This window comes from Lepidochelys olivacea, assembly GCF_965140295.1.
Source record: "Lepidochelys olivacea isolate rLepOli2 genome assembly, chromosome: 13".
NCBI classification, from domain to species: Eukaryota; Metazoa; Chordata; order Testudines; family Cheloniidae; genus Lepidochelys; species Lepidochelys olivacea.
This window is the reverse complement of record NC_140423.1, coordinates 6,294,934-6,310,322: the sequence shown is the minus strand read 5'-3', so window position 1 is coordinate 6,310,322 and position 15,389 is coordinate 6,294,934. Positions and strand designations below refer to the sequence as shown.

At 41.6% G+C, this 15,389-nt stretch overlaps 1 protein-coding gene across 2 annotated transcripts in view; it reads right to left on the bottom strand.

Moving 5' to 3' along the window:
• The window catches only part of CHRNA4 (cholinergic receptor nicotinic alpha 4 subunit), a 32,498-nt gene extending 17,404 nt beyond the window's left edge, over positions 1-15,094 (bottom strand). Inside the window, exons 1-4 of one of the 2 annotated variants that reach the window (XM_084646435.1) lie at positions 14,583-15,094; positions 13,148-13,299; positions 7,349-7,393; positions 7,142-7,251 (exon numbers count right to left, since the gene is read on the bottom strand). In XM_084646435.1, coding sequence (XP_084502561.1) covers positions 7,142-7,251; positions 7,349-7,393; positions 13,148-13,299; positions 14,583-14,643 — 368 coding nt within the window. In that variant the 5' untranslated portion in view covers positions 14,644-15,094. The remainder of the gene's footprint in view (positions 1-7,141; positions 7,252-7,348; positions 7,394-13,147; positions 13,300-14,582) is intronic. The other variant, XM_084646436.1, reaches the window with a different exon arrangement.
• Between the last annotated feature and the right edge of the window lie 295 nt (positions 15,095-15,389).

The window sequence follows — 15,389 nt, the reverse complement described above, 5'->3', positions numbered from 1 at the left end:
AGAGGGGAGACAACTGAACAGAAAAAATTGGCCAGATACTTTGCCAGGAGAAATGGAACAATGGTGATTTTCCCCAGCTGAAGTTCCAGCCCATAGTCTTTATTAAACATACATCTGAGAATAATATTTGCTCATCTACATTTCCCTCCTAGGAGTTACGTAAAGCCATGGAGTTTCATTCAGACACCAACTCTTAGTGGCAGTTTACCAGTCTACATATTATAGACTAATTATTTTCAGACCTTTTTGTTACTAGAGTTCGATTCCATCTTGAGAAGTGACTCAAGAAGTAGTTTGTAATGTTGTGGCCGCCATGTTGGTCCCAGGATATTAGAGAAACAAGGTGGGCGAGATATCTTTTATTGGACCAATTTCTGTTGATGAGAGAGACAAGCTTTTGAGCCTGGACAGGGCTCTTCTTCTGATCTTGAAGAAGAGCTCTGTGGAAGTTCAATAGTCCCCCACCTTGTCTCTGTAACAGTAGCACTGTTTGGTTCTATAGATATCGTCTCTCAATGATTTCTACACTGTTTCTGTTTTCTTCGACAATGAGAAAGAAGGATCTTTTTAAACTGCCTACCTTGCAAACTCAGCCTTGGATCCAAAAGTCGGGCAGGGTCTGTTCTGGCTCACTCATTATCACCAGGAACCAAAGGGCTGCGAGGCCTAATTCTGCTCTCGGTGGGATTTCTTGTGTGCAAGGAAGAGTGGAGTGAGTTCTGCAGTTGGAATTTAGTTAACAATTCGGCTGAGGAGTCGCTAACTGGAACTGAATCCAGCCCCTTTTCCCTAGAGCTGTCTTCGCTGTGTGAGGCTAATTGGGGTCTGAAGCTATTGCATTGGCTTCAGTGGATTTTAAATTAGACTCAGTCGGTCAAGTTAGCAGGTCTGACTCTGACTACATAATTGGGGACAATGTGTTCAGTAAGAAGGTGCCATTTTTATATAGTCATTTCTCAGATTAGAACCATATTATCGTCTCGTTCAATGAAGACAATTAAGCTGCAATATAGTTTTATAGCCGGAAAGGTGAAAATCATCCAGAAATACTAGTTAGTATCAAAACAAGAGCATTTTCAAGACAAACAATGAAGTCAAGATCTCTTACTTGTTCAGGCCAGAAAGGCCTAAATATCTGTCAGTAATAACTCCCCGAAGTCTTATTTCTTCTATCAAAAACTATATCAATATTGGCAGAAGAGAATTGTGGCTTGTTACAGCAATTGTCCTCTGTCCTCTGTAAACACCTGACAAATGACCAGATCTCTTCTATTTGGAAGAGTTATTTTACACACACACACACACACACACACACACCCCTCAAAACAAGGAAGTCCAACCAAGTGGCAGTAATAGCTGTACATTGTATAGCAGTACAGGTAAAAAACCATTCAGCTAAACGTATAATAAATTATAATTTATTATACATAGAATCACAGAATCGTAGGACTGGAAGGGACCTCGAGAGGTCATCTAGTCCAGTCCCCTGCACTCATGGCAGGACTAAGTATTCTCTAGACCATCCCTGAGAAATGTTTGTCAAACCTGCTCTTAAAAATTTCCAGTGAGGGATATTCCACAACTTCCTTAAGCAATTTATTCCAGTGCTTAACCACCTGGACAGTTAGGAAGCTTTTCTTAATGTCCAACTGCCCTTGTTGCAATTTAAGCCCATTGCTTCTTGCCCTATCCTCAGAGGTTAAGGAGAACAATTTTTCTCCCTCCTCCTTGTAACAACCTTTTATGTACTTGAAAACTGTTATCATGTCCCCTCTCAGTCTTCTCTTTTCCAGACTAAACAAACCCAAAATTTTCAATCTTCCCTCATAGGTCATGTTTTCTAGACTTTTAATCATTTTTGTTGCTCTTTTCTGGACTTCCTCCAATTTGTCCACATCTTTCCTGAAATGTCGCACACAGAACTGGACACAATACTCCAGTTGAAGCCTAATCAGCATGCAGAGCAGAAGAATTACTTCTTGTGTCTTGCTTACAACACTTCTGTTAATACATCCCAGAATGATGTTCGCTTTTTCTGCAACAGTGTTAAATTGTTGATTCATATTCAGCTTGTGATCCAGTCTGACCCCCAGATCCCTTTCCGCCGTACTCCTTCCGAGGCAGTCGTCGTTTCCCATTTTGTATGTGTGCCACTGTTCCTTCCTAAGTGGAGTACTTGCATTTGTCCTTATTGCATTTCATCCTGTTTACTTCAGACCATTTCTCGAGTTTGTCCAGATCATTTTGAATTTTAATCCTATCCTCCAAAGCATTTGCAACCCCTCCCAGTTTGGTATCACCCACAAACTTTATACATGTATTCTCTATGCCATTATATAAATCACTGATGATACATATATATGTATGTATTTGCATGTCTAATTTGTGTGAAGATTTTGTCTTTTTTTATTCTTTATTCTACATGTTATCTCAATTTCAGCAATTTGAGGACCAATAAATAATGAACTGGTTGAATCTTCTACCCCCTTCTTTAACAGACTGGTAAACATAGACTATATCATTCGGAGATATTCAACTGCCAATGATATGGGAAAAAATACCTTATTGCTCCAGTAGTCAAGAGTGTTTCCAATAATTTTAGGGACAATAATTTCTGTTCCAAATGCCCTTCAGGTGAGTCAGGATCTCAGTCTTATAGCATGAGCCTCATCAATAAAAAAGTTTTCAAAAGAAACTATCAACTTTCTCTTGATTTCTATTAAGCCATCTACCAGATCATCTTATAACTATGTACAGAAGTCCTTTGTGTCTATATTACAACTGGGTGAATTCTTCAAAACATTTCCTGCTAATATTCATTTTAATAAATATTTGAACTCTTTCACATGTGATCATTTCCTTTGTGTTCATTTTCTCCAACTATTTTACCAAGTGCTTTTAACTGATAGGAATTTTTATAGAAATAACTAACTTTAGGTGAATATTAGTATTCAGAGAGTGAATTTTGAACTCCTAAATGCAAATATTCATGCCAGAAACTTCCTTTCCAAGTGTTATACTCATCCAATTAAAGAACAGAATGCTATCATGTGTCCAATTAAAACCATCGCAAAAAGCTTGAATTTCAAATATTCTCAATGAACTGCTCAATCTGCTGATCCAAGGGCACAGTCCTCCATTGATCTGACAAATCTATGTAAGGCTAGTGTTCAGAATTCTCCACTCACAGTCACAGATGATAGCATGTTGCATGCCTTACACACAGGTCAAATGGCTACACATGGTGGCAAAGCAGTAGAAAATCAGAACCCATGAATTATTCTCTGAAACTGTTTGAGAAATAATTTGAATAGCAAATAAATTCAGGGAAATTGCAAAATGCTCATGGACAATAAACATGTCAAATTTATTCACTACAAATGATTTGCTCATCTTTATGGAGCCTTGGGGAAGCTACCTTGACAACCATTAAAACTTCAATTATGGAACATCTAGCCTTCTTTGGAAAGAAAATAAAGGAAATGAGGTTTTGTCTTTTCACTATGAAATCATATTCCTCTGTTTTACATATGCTTTGTCATGTCCAATAGAGACAATTTACAGTATTAGAGCTTATTTTATCAAGCTTGCAAAATCCAACAGCATATTAATTTCCCCCTAGGATATTAGTTTGGTTTTAGATTCCTTATGAATGTTGACAACTCTATAGGCCAAACTGGCCAAATTTACTGACTTAATTTGGGGCCCTAGAGTGCATAAATGGAAGCTTTAGAGAATAATGAGCTCAGATAAGAGAATCACTGACAACATGGGGTATGATTTCCTTGAAGATTCAAATCTCAAATTAATTGCAGTTGCATCATTTCTATCTATTCCCAGAGGTTAAAAACCAGGAAGACTTCTGTGTAGAGTCATAGACAGAAGCTTTCCCCCCCAAGCATCTCATCCAAAAGAAGAATATCAGAACTCTTTTTGTAAGCACAGTGGGGCCTTCCAAAATGAGTCACATTGAAATGGTTAAACACTGAAATAAGACCATTGGGCCTTTTCTGCAAAAAGTTCCACCAAACCCCCCCTGGCAGTATAAAGGGGCCTTATAGTAACCATAAAGTATTTGCACCTACTTTAAGGTCCCTTTATACTGCCAGAAAGATATAACGCATGGGAGGAGATCCCTATAATCATCCTCCAGGCAAGCTCACGGTCCTGCAAATCCCTTCTTAAAACTTCTCTGCCAAGGTGCCTTAAAAAACCCAGCATGGTCAGGCAGCTGGTGTGCAGTGATCACTGCCATTACAACGCAGTTGCATCTTTTTGTATCCCTCCTGTTAGTTTGTTGTATCCTTCTGTAGTCTCTTGCCTTACATGTCGATTGTGAACTCTTTGGGGCAGAGTCTGTCTATTTGCTCTGTGTCTCTACAGTGCCTACCACAATGCCATGACTGGTGTGACTGCAATTCCAATGATTAATTCTTATTAATCATAAATTGGTCTTTAGCATAAAGGAGAAGCAGGGTCATTATTTCTTATTCCATTGCTAACATTTTCAGGCTCTAATCCCATTCCATTGGTAGCTGGGTTTGCTGCTTTTTCAGGGGCTACCTGAAAAAGATTTGAACGTGGCTATTGTATTTTTCTGTGTCTGGTTGGTGCAGAAACAGGGACTCCCACGTGCATGTTAAGGTTGCAGAAAATTATGCGCACATTTCCTGGGCTGCAGTCTAAGCCACTGATCATATATTAGTGTTCAGCTTGTGACTGCTTTTAGGATAAGAAGGTCTGAGTGCCCATGAATTAATAATTACATAGGGCTTATCTTCAGAGGTGCTGAGCACACACCACCCCTGATGATTTCAGCCAGAGCTGCAAGCTCAGCACTGGTCAGGATCAGGCTCCTGGAGAATGGAAAAGATCGTTTCAATAGTCTCTAAAGCTGCAAACCCTCTAGATATATATTTACCTCAATCATTTCTTAGAGACGTACTGAATTGGAACCATGCAACTGTTAATTAAAAACGAAGACCGTTCCATTGTCCAAACTCAGTCACAAAGTGTTACCTGTTTAAAAAGCCATTTCTGTTTGCTGTTCCAGGGGCACTTAACACACATTCTGCCAGGGTTGCCAAGCACGGCGGTGTGTGCACCAACGACCAGAGCCTGGATATTGAAGTACAATAAGTGAAGCCGCTCAGAGCCCTTGCTAAGCCTTTAAGACCTCAGCCAATGACAAGTGGCTTCGTTACAATGAAAGCAGCCAAGACAAAAAGGGAAGAACTCAGGGAGAAGCAGTCCTGTTTAAACCAGCTTGGGAAGAATAGAAGATTCTGTGCTTCAGATAAAGCTTTTTTTTTTTTTGCGGCTTGTAACACAGCTGCTTCTTCTGCGCTTTCATTAGCACTAACGTATACAGGTTGTCTAAGAAGTTAGATGTGCGATTACATGCCTAATCTGTGTATCCAATCAATGCTATTATCTCATAGGGACTGTTCCACCGGCAAAGAACTGGACAGAGCACTGCACAGGTCACTCTGCCTCATTCCACCCCGATGTGTCCCTGCCTCAAATATATAGGGGGCATGCCAAGGATGTGAGAAGGTAGGGCCAGGTGCTCCAGCTGGTATAATTTTCAGTAGGGTATAAAGTTATGCCAAGGGCTGTTTCTGGTCAGCTACGGAATAGGGGGAGCAAAAAGGCTGCTAAGAGTTACTTTTACCATGGCTCCCTCCTGCCCCAGATATGCTACAGGTCAATTATGGTTCATTTGAGGATGTAGCCCATTGACTATTCATATCCCTGCTGTTTGTTTGTTCCCTCCCCGCCCCCAGTCACATGGCATTGTTTCTAATCCCTCATTGGGCAACGGAAACTTTTAGAAGAAGAGAATGATTTAATAGTGAATATCCAACCATGCATGACACACTTTCCTGTGGGAATTTTTTGGAGAAATAATAATTCATGTTAAAACTTGTGATGCTTTTAGGAATCATGAGGATTGTCATCAGTACTAGGCAGCAATCTGAATCGGCACCAACAATGCATAACAGGATCACACAGTTCACGGCCAAACAAACTCAATGTTTTTATTCACAAAAATATTTGTAAATTACTTTGGTAGATTTGACCAACATTCCCTTGCAATCGGGAATGTGTGAAAGTCAAATTCTGACATTTCCATCACCCAGGTAGCATACTTTTGAACGGTGCTGATTTCTCATCTCTCAACTAAAATGCCCTTGCTACTCCTCCTTTGGATTCTGGCTTTGCAAAGCCTGACACTGAGCTTGCATAGGGCTCACTGAGAACCAAATTTGGCCACTACTGTCCAAAGGTATCAAGTAAAGAAAGCAACCACCTTCTCCTGCCATATGTGTCCATATGACACCCAGATCTCACACACGCAGATCCAGCTACAACAGTTTATTTACAAACAACACTAGCGGTTCCTTGGACCAATCCCAGAACCTGCATAATGATCCCTAAACAGTATCCAGCCCAAGAAGCTGCAGGTAAGTTTGCAAACAATTTTGCAGAAACACTCCTCCCTTCCTCCTATCACTTTCTACAGAGAACCGCTCAGGTATAAGGTAGTGGATATTACACTGTTGCCCAGGTAGGAAAGGTTCTCAAGTGAAACCGAGACCATAACCCATTAGCACTTAGAACCAGACAACGTTAGGGTCCTTTTTCAGCCTATATTGGACAGAGGGTGCTCATGACTTTCTCCCAGTTTATCCCCATTTTGACGCCCTCTTCAGACATTCGTTGTTAGAACTGATGGTGGGGGAGCAAAGAGAGCTTTGGTGGACGGTTATTAGAATGGGACTCAATAGAGCTGGAAGGTTCCAGTAGCTTTGTCACCGTAGGGATGGTGCCTTTAAAACAAAACCAAAACCCTTCCCAAACAAAACATTCCACTGCGTGCACAGTTCTTCCCCTAGGGAGAGGAAGAGCAAGAAGAGAGGGAGAACAAACCAAATGTGACAGAGGTTAGTCATGTTGCTTAGCGTATGCCTTGAAGGTGCTCAGATCCTACGGCCATGAGGGTGGCATAAGAAGCTCGATATTCTAGAATAGTATCAAATAGAATAGGGAGAGAAAATTACGATAATCTCCCCAGTGCAGAGAGCGGAGCAGCTTTTTAAAGGAATAGTCGCCTTCCAGCGATGGAGCTCAGACTCACTTGTTGTAGAGAACAATATCCGGCCTCCAGATGAGTTCTGAAGGGATGCGGATGGATGTAACGTTCTCATATTCCAGAGGATCCCAGCGTAACTTGTAGTCATACCACTCCTGGGAAAAACACATCCATTACCAGGGACTGGGAGGAGTTAGAATTGAAATATACACGGAAAACCAATACAAGAAAACACCTTTTGGGCTCACCCACCTGCTTCACCCACATGTTTGTGGTCATCATTTGATTCTTCTCATCCTGAAAAGGAAAAGCCACAAGCTCAGAAAGCAGAGGCATGTTTAGTGTAGTCCATTTTTGTAATCAGAAATAATCTCAGCAATAAATATATTTTTTTCAGCTAAAAAAGCTGATGTTCCTGGAGTTTAGCATGGGACAGAACGCACCTGTCTGATACCACCAAACACCAGAGGCTAAGACTAGGCAGTCTCAGCAGATGATCAACTTGGATTTGTTTGACAGATTTTCTGAGAAATGTGTGTACTAAGAAGACTTTTTCGTTCTGAAGGATATTATAAGGCCCAGCCAAGATGAGCTCAGCACAGTACCATGGGGAGGGGGAAGGAGGAGGAGAAGAATCCACAGCTCTAATACACCCCCACCACAATGGGGGTAGGATTGTTACATTAGTCCATCACTCCTCCCCCAGTTGCCCGCTGAACACAGCTTCACAGGGATTTCCAGGGAAGCTGTCCTATTGAGAACTAACCACATACCCCTTGCAACTTCTCCCTTGGCAGGGCAGAATACCAGTCTGGCTACAGACGTGGGCTGGGTGGGGGTATCTGGATATGGCCCCTGCACGATTTACCTTAGAACATGTCCACAAACAGTTCCCCAGTACTTCCTTTCCTGAATTGTTCTGACTGCTTGGAAGTGATGCTTTATGCCTGATCTGCACTTACCCTTCTTGAGTTTAAGGCCATTATCGATGGCTCTCTGCCTTTAGCTCTAACATGCATCTCTTCTCTCCAAAGTGTGTTCTACAGAGAACACACTATAGTACTGTGCTAGGAAGGAAGCTCAGGTGGTTAAGGTTAAAACCAAGGCCCCCCTGGCCCTTAGCCCTTGCCTCATTCCTCCAGAGCACACTGGTTTTCACACATCACAGAATATAAGGAAATTCCTGTTGCAAATTGGCAGCTTTCAGATAGACTTGTAGTGAGAACTGGTGGGTTGGTTTACCTGTATTCATATCTTGACACTTTGCTCTGAAAGTGTAGAGTCTAAAGCTTTTCTACTAGCTATTTGTTTACTTCTAAACTATATGCTTTCCCTGAGTTAGGGGATATCTCTCAGCTGCAATGATTGCTCACACAAGCATTGCCATTTAATTTAAAGTGTTCTTTAGAAAACAATTCTTATTTTCCTAACTCCTGCTTTTCTCTCTCTCATTTATAAAAAATGAATTTAGCACTGATAAAAAGTGCCAGCTAAATTGGCAGACTGTTGGAGACTGAAACCCTCTTTATATCCACAAGAGAGACAATGACAGTGAAATCTTCCCCTCAGTGTCCTGCCCGATCTAACCTGCAGGGACCATCTAAAGAGATGATGGCTCAGTCTCTTAGCTTTTCTTATGGAACTGCCAATAAAGGTGCCAACTGGTGCCACCAGTGAGAACAGCATTTGCAAATTGGACATCTGTCCATGGGGACCTTTCATATAGGTCACTGAAAAGCCATCAGGAGGTGACAACTTTTGATTGTTACCAACTTGGGCTGGATTTGAACTGGTCAAGAAGAAATTAAAGGCTTTATATCCTCCAGTCTCTTGAGTAATTCACTCCTCCAAGACCTGTTTCTGAGTGCAACACGGTTTCATTCTTTTTTTAAAAAAAAATCTGTCTTGCATTTCTTTATACCTAGAGTGAATTAAGGCTCAAATTCTCAGAAAAACCCATGCATTTTGTGCATCTACTTTGGGCATGTAAGTACCAGGTTGGTCATTGCTTAGATTCCAGTATAATAGGGACTATAGGTAAAAATTTCAAAAGTGCCTGAGGGATTCAGGAGCAGAGCTGGCCAAAACTTTTCAACCAAAACATTTTTTTGGCAGAAAAAGTAGATTCCGTGATTCCAAAATGTTTCACAAATTCATGTCCATTTCGCTGAATTGTTCATTCCAAAACAACAAACCCCAAATTCTGAAAATATCTGCATTTCATTTTGACATTTTTTAATGAAATGGTTTGATTTTTCAATTCAAAATGGATTTTCATTTAGATATTTTCTTTAGTTTTTTTTTTAAAAAAAAGATAAATGTTTTAAAATGCTCTAAGCCACAATGAAACATTTCATTTGACCCAAAACAATTTTTTTTCAACTTTTCAATTTGCCAAAAGTGTATAAACATTTCCTTTTTGGTTTGACCTGAAATTATTATTTTAATTTTTCAGAACTGCCAGTGAACTGAAAAACCAACTATTCACCCAGCTCTATTTAAGAGCGTAAGTCCCACCAAAAGGAACTTACACTCCTAAATCACCGGGGTTGAGATTTTCAAAAGTGCCTCAGAAATGTCAAGGGGAGTTAGGCGCTTAACTGTCATTTGTGCCTTTGAGAATCACCACCTTAGGCACTTTGGGAAATATTTCCTTGTATAAACATGACAGATACTCGGTTGCAGTAAACACATAAGCACGTAGCTGGTTAGATGTATATTTGATCATTTCTGTGTGCATTTACCACGGTTGCACACACAAATGCAGTAAGCTTGTGTACGTGGCCAGCTGCATGTGCAGTGAGTCCTTTGTCTGCACAGTTACCAGGTCTTAGTGTGCAGTCAAGCAGCTTTAATGTGCATTTTGTCTGTGCAGTTCTGAAAACTTGGGCATCTGTAGTATTTACGTTTCTACAAAATATGTTAACTTAAAACACTACAAATTTGCTTTAGTGACCAAAAATATGCGAGTCACTCTGCAAACACACAATCTGATGATAGCTCCGATCATCTACACAGCTCTTTGTGTGTTTTGGGGTAATAGGCTCTTTCCTGTGCTAAACATGAATGGAGTGTTAAGCTACAAAATATAAATATGTACAAATAAATGAAATCCAATGCGTGGCAGGCAAATTGCTCAGCTATTACTAATACAATTTAATTGAACTGTTTAATGTTTACTAGTTTGCATGCTAATTACAGCTTCTGTGTAAATAACCAAAGAAAAGTGCTTTGGACTCGGTTCAGTTCTCCCAGTTTAAGGTGCTGCAGCAAAACTAATGATGTTTGTTCCGTCTCCTTATTGGCCTGGCTTCAAAAGAGCTCAGATGGCAGTGTTTTTCTGAGCTCGCTATTAACAGAGGAACAGAAGGGTTGTGGTAGCCCTGGATGGAATTTAACTGCATGGTCTCTTTTCCCAAGGTGAATACACTGCACTCCATGCTACCCAGCGGAGAGGGGCATAGGAGGTAAACGGGGTCTATCTAGTCTGTTCTTGAACCCATGTCTTAGTCTCATAGCCAGTTAGTCCAGCACCAAACTGAGGTCAGCATAACAGGGTGAAGTAAGGACACAGCAGGACAGTGGATTTGATATTGAGTTTTCTGGCTTTTTTCGGTCCGAGTCAGAATTTGAATATTGATCCTGTTTTTGCTTTTTTTGACTTTCTGCCGCTGACACGTGTCCTGAGGAGACGCAAACTCCATTGAAAAGGGAAGGCTGCGCTTTTAACACCATGTCTGACAATCATGCTAAGTTTTCTTAAGAAATGCTGCAGTGGTAAGAAGGGGGATCGTTAAACAGACACTCAGCTGGACTGGGAACATGATACAGGAATTGTATCAGGGAAAGGGTTATACAGGAACAGAGAGAACCTTACTGAAGGAGATGGGGAATAATAAACTAAACCTCAGCTGCTTTACAGCCCTGCCTATTGACTGCAGTTTTAAACACCGGATTATGACTTTTACAGAGTTTATTCTTCCTAGGTAAGACAAGAAAAGCACTTCAAAGAACAAGTATCGATCTCACCATCCATGACTGGGCAGTTGCATAATAGAAAGTATCTCTTATGCCACCACAATCGTTGATGTACCATCTTTAATCTTATCAATTATTCAGATGAAATGCATACAACCTAAATATCATCAATGACAGATGTGGGCTCCTCAGCCTTTTTGTTCTGTGTGTGTACAGTGCCTTGCACAATGGGGTCCCGGTCCATGACTAGGGCTCCTAGCTGCTATCACAATGATAATAATAAAATAATCAACTCTGTTTTTTGAAGTTGTTTGAGCAAAGGCTTATTTTTAAAAAGATACACAACCCCTCATGCACATATGCCATTCATTTCTCAACTACCTATATTAAATTGTATACTGCACAGATATCTTTATGCTGCATATAACGTGGTTATAAATGTGATAAATTGCGGAACCATGTGCATCTATCACTAATCTACAGTCCTCTCTCCTGTACTCTGACCACCAATCTAGTCTACCTGTGACTACCTCTAACATCCCAAACATGAATGCAGCTTCAAAAAAACACCCTTCTTTTAAACCTCCCACCACAGAGCCATTTTCTAATTTCTACCCAAAAGTAGAATTTACCCCTCAAAATTACAATGGCATGAGGCCCAATATGGACAATATTCAACCAGGGACAAGTTTAAAGCCTGAGATCTCATGACTTATGAAGGCTGGAAATTGGACCTTCCTACCACTGGAAAAGGGACTGTCTATTCTTCCCAACAGAACTCAGCACTCTCTGAGTGGAAGAACCATAGGGATCATGGTAACATTATGGGTGGAAAAATTATTACAGGTCTTTTAAGAGGTCTGTAAATTATAATAGCTGGAATATTTATCTGAGTCACATAGTTGTAGCCTAGCTTCTCAGAAGGAGGAATATGAAATTTGGCACTAATATTTCTTTCTCTCTAATCCATTTCAAAAATAGTGATTCTGTTACATAGGTGACATATAGAGAGTACATGATGGTGTGGTATGCTATAAAGGGTTAATAAGCACTCATCTGGAATGACCTGTAAAGTTCATTTATAGCTTTACTGTTTGCGTATAAGCACTAACTCATGCCAATCATTCTTGTGTACTATACCATCCTGTATTATCTTTCTTCTCTCTCTGTCACATACATAAGAACATAGTGTACATATAGGTTTCTATTTAAGAAATAATTCACACAGCTTCCAAAAATTCAGTGTTCAAAACAGGTATGCATGGGCACAGACACACACGCTGGCATGCAAAATTAGTATCTGAGTTCCATGTGCAAATTGGTACTTGTGCATACACTCATGCTAGAACAGTAAAATGCTGATTTGTGTGGGTGTGGAATCATGCACCTGTTTTCTTCTTTGAAAATTGAGCTCCAAGTGCCATAAAATCATGTCCTTTAAATACCATGCCAATGCATACGCCTGACTCATAATAAAAATCAATCCATTTTGTATGTCATCTATATGTTGTATACATGTAGATTCCCTTTGAGAAAACATGCAGGAACATTTTGTCTCGGCCACTATGCCTCAAAGCAGCCAAAGGACTTTCCATGTGAAGAAAGAACTTTGGGATCCTTGGATAAGATAAATAATAGAGGTGTAAACTATTATTTGTGAGAATTATGTATTATGAATACTAATTATAGATCAAATTCTAAACACATTACTTGTTTGTTACTCAGCCAAAATTCATTCCCTCAAAACTCCCCTTGAGCTTAATAGATATATCTTTGGATTTTATACCCTGGGCTTTCCTTTGGTTTCAGAAACAGCATCCCATTTTTTACTATAATTCATAAATAAACAATACAAGACCACCACACTGCACACCTTGATGAGCAGTTATTCGCATGAGTTCTCCCATTACTTTTAATAGAACAGTTCGTATGGATAACTGTTCTTCAGCGTCAGTAAGATATTCATATTCTGATCATGAAATAAGTCAGCAAAAACTGCACAGGCTGGCTTGTATCTGGAATCGCTCCTCCCCCATGACCCCTAAAATCTCCACTGCTTATAGTTTCACTTACCACGTCAATGAGTTGCGCGATGGACAATCCGAAATGGACGAGGACCACGTCCGAAATGTTGGCTACAGGTCGGGACCACTTGTTATAGCCCGAGAAGAGTTTCTTCAGGAGTCTCTCCTCTGCATGGGCTCGGGTTTCCACATGGCTGCACACTGCAGGGAAAGTGTGAGACATGAAAGTGTGAAATGTCTGTAAGTTAGGAAGACCAGAGCAGAGATATTTGGGGAGGAGAGAGAGGGGGGGAAGTGCTTCATCTTCTTCTCTCCTTGAATAGGCCCTAGCCCTTCTGTTCTTTGGCAGACAGACTATGATGCAAGTCTTACTTATATATGTACAGCACCTAGATACCATGGTGATGGACACATTAAAAATGCAGACAGGTAGAGGAGGAAAGGAATATAGGTGGGCATGACATGGCAATGACATACCAGTGACAGGACACCACCTTTCAGCATGTACAATGGCATGGTTAGTTCATAATGTAGCATGGAACAGCATCTAGGAACTGTCTTGTGGGAGGTGGAGATTGTTAAAAAGCATTTGAAATAGACTGCCTGGCCTGTCCTCCTGTTAAATTGTTTCTGCCTCTTTGAGGATGCCAAGCAGCCCCCTGCTTGAACAGCTGGGAGAATATTAGCAAGCTTCAGGCTTTGAACCATGGAGTGAAAGGGCCACTTGCTCTGGACAGGACAAGAAGAGGTTTTCAGGGGGGAAATAGGACCAGGACATCAGATCGGGTGTGTGTGTGTGAAAGAGAGAGAGAGTCTGTGATTATGGAGATTAAACATCAAAAATGACCACCATCAGACCAAATGTCAACCCCCTGAGCAAAGCAAGAATTTCCTGGTCCAGTAACTCCGGGGTCACTCTTGGCGACAACAGCTGTGCAGAAACAAAAGGCGAACAGGGTCTGGGGCGGGGAATTAGCTCAAGAGCACAGTCCCCCTCACGCATGACGGGAAAGGCTGGAGGCTGCAGAGAGTAGTTCCCCGTTCACTCGGGAGTCGCTGTTGGTTATTAAAAATTAAAGCCCAGCATCGCGGGGGGCAGCTGCCAGGAAACGTCTCTGCTCCCTGCTGAATGCGCACAAAGGCGCGGGACGCAGGGGGAGGATCTGGGGAGAATGGGGTGGGGGGGAGAGCAGGACTCGGGCGTTTAAATCCCTAGTGGGGGTTAACCCTTTCCCACCCAAGAAGCAGAAAATCAACACAAAGCAAGACAGGATCATGCAAGTGTGTGTGTGTGTGTGTGTGTGTGTGTGAGGGCCGGGGGTGGGTCCTCGAGGGATCTAATGGAAAGGAGCAGGTGTTTTTTTTTTTTGGGGGGGGGGGTGTATTCCTTGCTTGCAATAGGACAATCTCCAGCCAGAGCTGGGGATGCTGGCTGGGGTGAGGAAATTGACCAAGGTCGCAGGGAAACCTGCTCTGAAACTTACCAGGGAAGACGTTCGCCCAAAGGAAGAGGAGAAGGTTTTCTTTAGAAACTAGGAAGCCCATCGCGGAGCGGAGCTCAGTTTCTAGACTGCAAAGTCTCCCTTGGCATCAACTTTTCTTCTCTGAGTCTCTGGATCTTCCAGCGTCATTCCCTCAGACTCCTTCCTCCCTCCCCCCCCCCCCACCAGTTTCTTGGAGGGGATGGTCGGTTTATTTGCCTCCTTTTGCTCACAGCAATTTCCAGCACTTTCTTTTGTGAGTCTGTCTCTTTCCTAGGACGCAAATCCGCGCAGATACTTGAAGGGGTTCACAGGTGCTGCTGCGAGCTCTATTTTTAACGAGACAGCCGCCTTTGGTTTTCTCCTCCTCCCTTTCTCTGGAGGACAGGGGTTGGTTTGCTTGCTTCGTTTGTTTGCTGCCCGATTTTCATAGCAGAGCTCCTGCAGTTTCCCCCCCTTTGTTTTTTCTTTGCTCAGATTGGTCGCTGCTGATGGTCCATGCAAGCCAGTGAAAGCCCTTGGCAGAACAGAGGGAGATAGTACAGTATGTTTGCATATTTAATCCACTTGGACCTGCCCACCTCCTGTCTAAAGAAGGGGGAGGAGAGAATCCGTGTACTTCAGCAAACAGGCTGCAGGAAAGGAAGACTTTTAGAATGGGGGGTGAGTCTCAAAGGCCAGGGCTCCAGACTGGAAGGGAATTTGGTTCAACTGCAGTCTTTATGGTGCCTGAACCCCAATATAGATCTGAATGGAGCAGGCCCCAGATCTCCAGTTAATTATTATTCATTATCCCATTAAAATTAAATT